Below are 5,232 nucleotides of genomic sequence, written 5' to 3'. Positions count from 1 at the left end.
TTAGGGTAAGGTTTTTCAGACTGGACTAGACTACCAGGAAGAGGCTAAGGAAGGTTTCAAGTCTGGACTACATTACCAGCGAAGGGAATAGGGAAAGTTTCAGACTGGAAAGACTATCAGGAAGAGGCTAAGGAAGGTTTTCAAGTCTGGACTACACTACCAGGAAGGAAAAGGGAAGGTTTCAAGAATGGACTAGACTACAGGAAGGGAATAGGGCAGGTTTTCAGACTGGAATAGACTATCAGGAAGAGTTAGGGTAAGTTTTCAGACTGGACTACATTACCAGGAAGGGAATAGGGCAGTTTCAGATGGAATAGACTATCAGGAAGGAAAGGAAGGTTTTCAGACTGGACTTACATTACCAGAAGGGAAAGGGAAGTTTTCAGACTGGACTAACCAGGAAGGGAATAGGGAAGGTTTTCAGACTGGAATAGACTATCTGGAAGAGGTTAGGGATAGTTTTTTCAGACTGGACTACACTATCAGGAAGAGGCTAAGGAAGGTTTTCAGACTGGGACTACACTACCAGGAAGGGGAATAGGGAAGGTTTTCAGACTAGACTACCGGAAGTGCCACAACTGTTGATTATTTTGGGCCGTTTTGAAGTAACATTTTACTTGGATAGTCCATCTGTAGATGGTACAGACTGTAGACTGTACGGATTTATTTCAGATTTGATTTCTTTCATCACATTCCCAGTGTGTCAGAAGTTTACATACACTCACTAGCTTGTTTTGGGTAGCCTTCCCAAGCTTCCACAATAAGTTGGGTGGATTGTAGCCCGATTCTCCTGACAGAGCGGATGTAACTGAGTCAGGTTTGTAGGCCTCCTTGCTCCGCACACGGCGCTTTTTCAGTTCTGCCACAATGTTCTACAGGATTGAGGTCAGGGCTTTGTGATGGCCACTCCAATACCTTGACTTTGTTGTCCTTAAGCCATTTTGCCACAACTTTGGAAGTATGCTTGGGTCATGTCCATTTGGAAGACCCATTTGCGACCAAGCTTTAATTCCTGACTGATGTCTTGAGATGCTGCTTCTATATATCGCATCATTTTCCATCCTCATGATGCATCTATTTTGTGACGTGCACCAGTCCCTCCTGCAGCAAAGCACCCCACAACATGATGCTGCCCCCCCGTGCTTCACGGTTGGGATGGTGTTCTTCGGCTTGCAAGCCCTCACCCTTTTTCCTCCAAACATACAATGGTAATTATGTACCAAATAGTTCTATTTTTGTTTCATCAGACCAGAGGACATTTCTCCAAAAGTCGATCTTTGTCCCATGTGCAGTTTCAACCGTAGCTGGTTTTTTTTGGCGGTTTTGGAGCAGTGTCTTCTTTCCTTGCTGAGCGGCCTTTCAGGTTATGTCAATATAGGACTCGTTTTACTGTGGATATAGTACTTTGTACCTGTTTCCTCCAGCATCTTCACAAGGTCCTTTGCTGTTGTTTCTGGGATTGATTTGCACTTTTTGCACCAAAGTACGTTCATCTCTAGGAGACAGAATTGGTCTCCTTCCTGAGCGGTATGAGATGCTGCGTGGTCCCATGGTGTTTATACTTGCGTACTATTGTTTGTAACAGATGAACGTGGTACCTTCAGGCATTTGGAAATTGCTCCCAAGGATGAACTAGACTTGTGGAGGTCTACAATTTTCTTTCTGAGGTCATGGCTGATCTTCTTTTGATTTTCCCCATGATGTCAAGCAAAGAGGCACTGAGGTTGAAGGTAGGCCTTGAAATACATCCACAGGTATACCTCCAATTGACTCAAATGATGTACGGCTCTCGTTGGTGGTAGAAAGAGTGGACCAAGGCGCAGCGTGGTAAGCGTACATCGTCTTTTTATTGATGACACCAAAACAAAATATATGACAAAAAAAACGAAAGCGAACAGTTCTGTCAGTCAAGACACTAAACAGAAAACAAGATCACCAACAACCAAAGAGAAAATGACAACTTATATATGATCCCAATCAGAGACAACGATAGACAGCTGCCTCTGATTGGGAACACACTCGGCCAAAAACAAAGAAATAGAAAACATAGACTTTCCACCGAGTCACACCCTGACCTAACCAAACATAGAGAATAATAAGGATCTCTAAGGTCAGGGCGTGACAAATGATGTCAATAGCCCGTCAGAAGCTTCTAAGCCATGAAATCATTTTCTGGAATTTTCCAAGCTGTTTAAAGGCACAGTCAACTTAATATATGTAAACTTCTGACCCACTGGAATTGTGATACAGTGAATTATAAGTGAAATAATCTGTCTGTAAACAATTGATGGAAAAATTACTTGTGTCATGCACAAAGTAAATGTCTAACCGACTTGCCAAAACTATATTTTTGTTGACAAGAAATGTGTGGAGTGGTTGAAAAATGAGTTTGAATGACTCCAACCTAAGTGTATGTAAACTTCCAACTTCAACTGTATATTCTTGTGCTGGGCTGAGCAGAGCTGTTTTCAAGGAAGCTGTCAAGGAAGGGAGATTGTTTTATCTGGACCTTCTGCCTCCACTACCGTCAACCAGTCATGCCATAACGGAGCTATACGGAGCGATACGGAGCGATACGGAGCGATACGGAGCTATACGGAGCTATACGGAGCATTACGGAGTATACGGAGCGATACGAGCTATACGGAGCTATACGGCGCTATAACGGCGCTATAAGGCGCTCTACACGCTATAACGGAGCGATACGGAGCAGCTATACGGAGCCTCCGCATTGTTGAAAGATTTGGGCAACGCACGCGATGCAGTACGGAGCTCAATTTGGCCTCTGCATGCCTCTGGAGGCTCCGCAATTGTGTCAACCCTCCATATGGAGCCTCCGACCACTTTTTGGCTCTAGCATAAATTGGCTTTAAATGTAACCTTAACCCTAACCTGATTCTAAACCTAGCCCTAACCATAACCATAACGTTAGCAAGCAGAGCATCTACACATGGAAAATCAGACTATCCAATAAAGTGTGACCTTTTTTGCGGTGTGTGTGTGTATATGTGTGTGTGTGTTGTTTGTGTGTGTGTGTGTGTGTGTGTGTGGTGTGTGTGTGTGTTGTGTGTGGTGTGTGTGTGTGTGTGTGTGTGTGTGTGTGTGTGTGTGTGTGTGTGTGTGTGTTGTGTGTGTGTGTGTGTGTGTGTGTGTGTGTGTGTGTGTGTGGTGTCTAGTACTGTCAGAAAGACAGAGTTCCCCCTCTCTTCTTGGCATAGTGCCACCCTAATCTCAAACACATTCATCAGTTTATGGTTACATGGAAAACATATGGAACCAAGACATAATGCTGTACACGCCCCTCGGCTAGGCAACCCACTGTGAAACAGTACAGTTTATTATAGGGAACCCCGCAGACTCACCTGTAGTCAGAATGATGAGTCTGGGGTCCTGGGGAAGAAAACCGCAAGTTAACACAGGTTGTGTGTGAGTGGTGTGTTGTGAGTGTGGCACATCTATACCTCTCCCCTGTAGCGAGCAACGTTGAGAGAAGGAACTCTTCTGAGTACCTGACGCTGAAGTTGACCAAGTTGAACAGATGAGCTGAATACGTGCACAACTGGGCGACACATCACAACAGTGGTTTACAACAGAGCAAAACTCACTCTCATACACACATCTCTTTCTCTATTCAGCATACTCAACAATGAGACACATGGGGACGGTGGAGGTGTGGATCTCTCACTATCAGCCGTATCCCTCTGTAACCTTTACCCTAACCCTGATTCTAAACCTAGCCCTAACCATAACCATAACGTTAGCAAGCAGAGCATCTACACATGGAAAATCCAGACTATCCAAATAAAGTGTGACCTTTTTGCGTGTGTGTATATGTGTGTGTGTGTATATGTGTGTGTGTGTGTGTGTGTGTGTGTGTCTAGTACTGTCAGAAAGACAGAGTTCCCCCTCTCTTCTTGGCATAGTGCCACCCTAATCTCAAACACATTCATCAGTTTATGGTTACCATGGAAACACATATGGAACCAAGACCATAATGCTGTACACGCCCCTCGGCTAGGCAACCCACCTGTGAAACAGTACAGTTTATTATAGGGGAACCCCGGCAGACTCACCTGTAGTCAGAATGATGAGTCTGGGGTCCTGGGGAAGAAAACCGCAAGTTAACACAGGTTGTGTGTGAGTGTGTGTGTGTGAGTGTGCACATCTTACCTCTCCCCTGTAGCGAGCAACGTTGAGAGAAGGGAACTCTTCTGAGTACCTGACGCTGAAGTTGACCACGTTGACCAGATGAGCTGATACGTGCACAACTGGGCGACACATCACAACAGTGGTTTACAACAGAGCAAAACTCACTCTCATACACACATCTCTTTCTCTATTCAGCATACTCAACAATAGCAATGGGGGGGGGAAATCGATACAGTCACATATCGCAATATTATTTTGGACGATATTATATAGAAACTTTGACTTCAAGTATTGATTTGTAGCAATATGTTTGTTTTTTGTTTTTGCTAGGTAGCGTTAGCTTGTTCTCCATCTTCTTTTTAAATAGTGAGCCAACATGTTTTCAGTCTTTCCATGACTGATCAAAACTGTCATACTCTCTCTGCAGCAGATATATACCCTTAAAACCCTTTAACCTAACTCCTAACCTAACTCCTAACTCCTAACCTAACTCCTAACCTTAACACCTAACCTTAACCATTTAACCTAACTCCTAACATTAACCCTTTAACCTAACTCCTAACCTTAACTCCTAACCTAACTCCTAACCTTAACCTTAGTATTATAATAGTATAACATTTCGCTGAATCGAAATATATAATCATTTTGGTCCATCATCCATTCTTGGAAAGATCACTGTCAAGTTTTGACTATTGCATGGTACGTAGTTGCAGATATCGGTACAAATATACCATTCCGATTCACATTACAACAAATAATAGTATGTCTAAACGAAATAACTATACAAAATACGACCATGACCTAGAATATAACATCTCAGCACAATAAACCCCAATTTCTCTAACCACTAATATCGCCAATGGTCGCTTTAGTAAGAAAGACGCCTAACACTAAACAATTTCCGGGCTCAACGAGCCGGGAGTGCGCAAAGCAACTCTAAGCACTGCATTCTAAGTGCTAGAGGCCGTCACTACAGACCCTGGATTCAAATTCCATGCTGTATCCCAAACTGGCCAGTGATGGAGAACGAGTCTCTTCAAATGTTGGCCCTGAGTAGGGCCCGTCCACTCCAATCTTCCTCGC

General features: G+C 43.7%; 1 protein-coding gene and 1 long non-coding RNA gene across 2 annotated transcripts in view; both read right to left on the bottom strand.

The window, feature by feature from the left end:
* LOC139025659 (uncharacterized) overlaps positions 1-3,556 on the bottom strand; it is a 6,834-nt gene extending 3,278 nt beyond the window's left edge. Inside the window, exons 1-2 of the long non-coding RNA XR_011477271.1 lie at positions 3,462-3,556; positions 3,363-3,390 (exon numbers count right to left, since the gene is read on the bottom strand). This is a non-coding gene — a long non-coding RNA (uncharacterized lncRNA). The remainder of the gene's footprint in view (positions 1-3,362; positions 3,391-3,461) is intronic.
* A 491-nt stretch (positions 3,557-4,047) lies between these two features.
* LOC139025658 (NADPH oxidase 4-like) overlaps positions 4,048-5,232 on the bottom strand; it is a 20,824-nt gene continuing 19,639 nt past the window's right edge. The window contains exons 6-7 of the mRNA XM_070440804.1: positions 4,171-4,268; positions 4,048-4,101 (exon numbers count right to left, since the gene is read on the bottom strand). Of these exons, the coding sequence (XP_070296905.1) occupies positions 4,048-4,101; positions 4,171-4,268 (152 nt within the window). The remainder of the gene's footprint in view (positions 4,102-4,170; positions 4,269-5,232) is intronic.

The sequence above is a fragment of the Salvelinus sp. IW2-2015 genome, unplaced genomic scaffold (assembly GCF_002910315.2).
Source record: "Salvelinus sp. IW2-2015 unplaced genomic scaffold, ASM291031v2 Un_scaffold3025, whole genome shotgun sequence".
NCBI lineage: Eukaryota > Metazoa > Chordata > Actinopteri > Salmoniformes > Salmonidae > Salvelinus > Salvelinus sp. IW2-2015.
The sequence above is the reverse complement of the archived record's forward strand: the minus strand, read 5'-3'. Positions and strand labels throughout refer to the sequence as shown.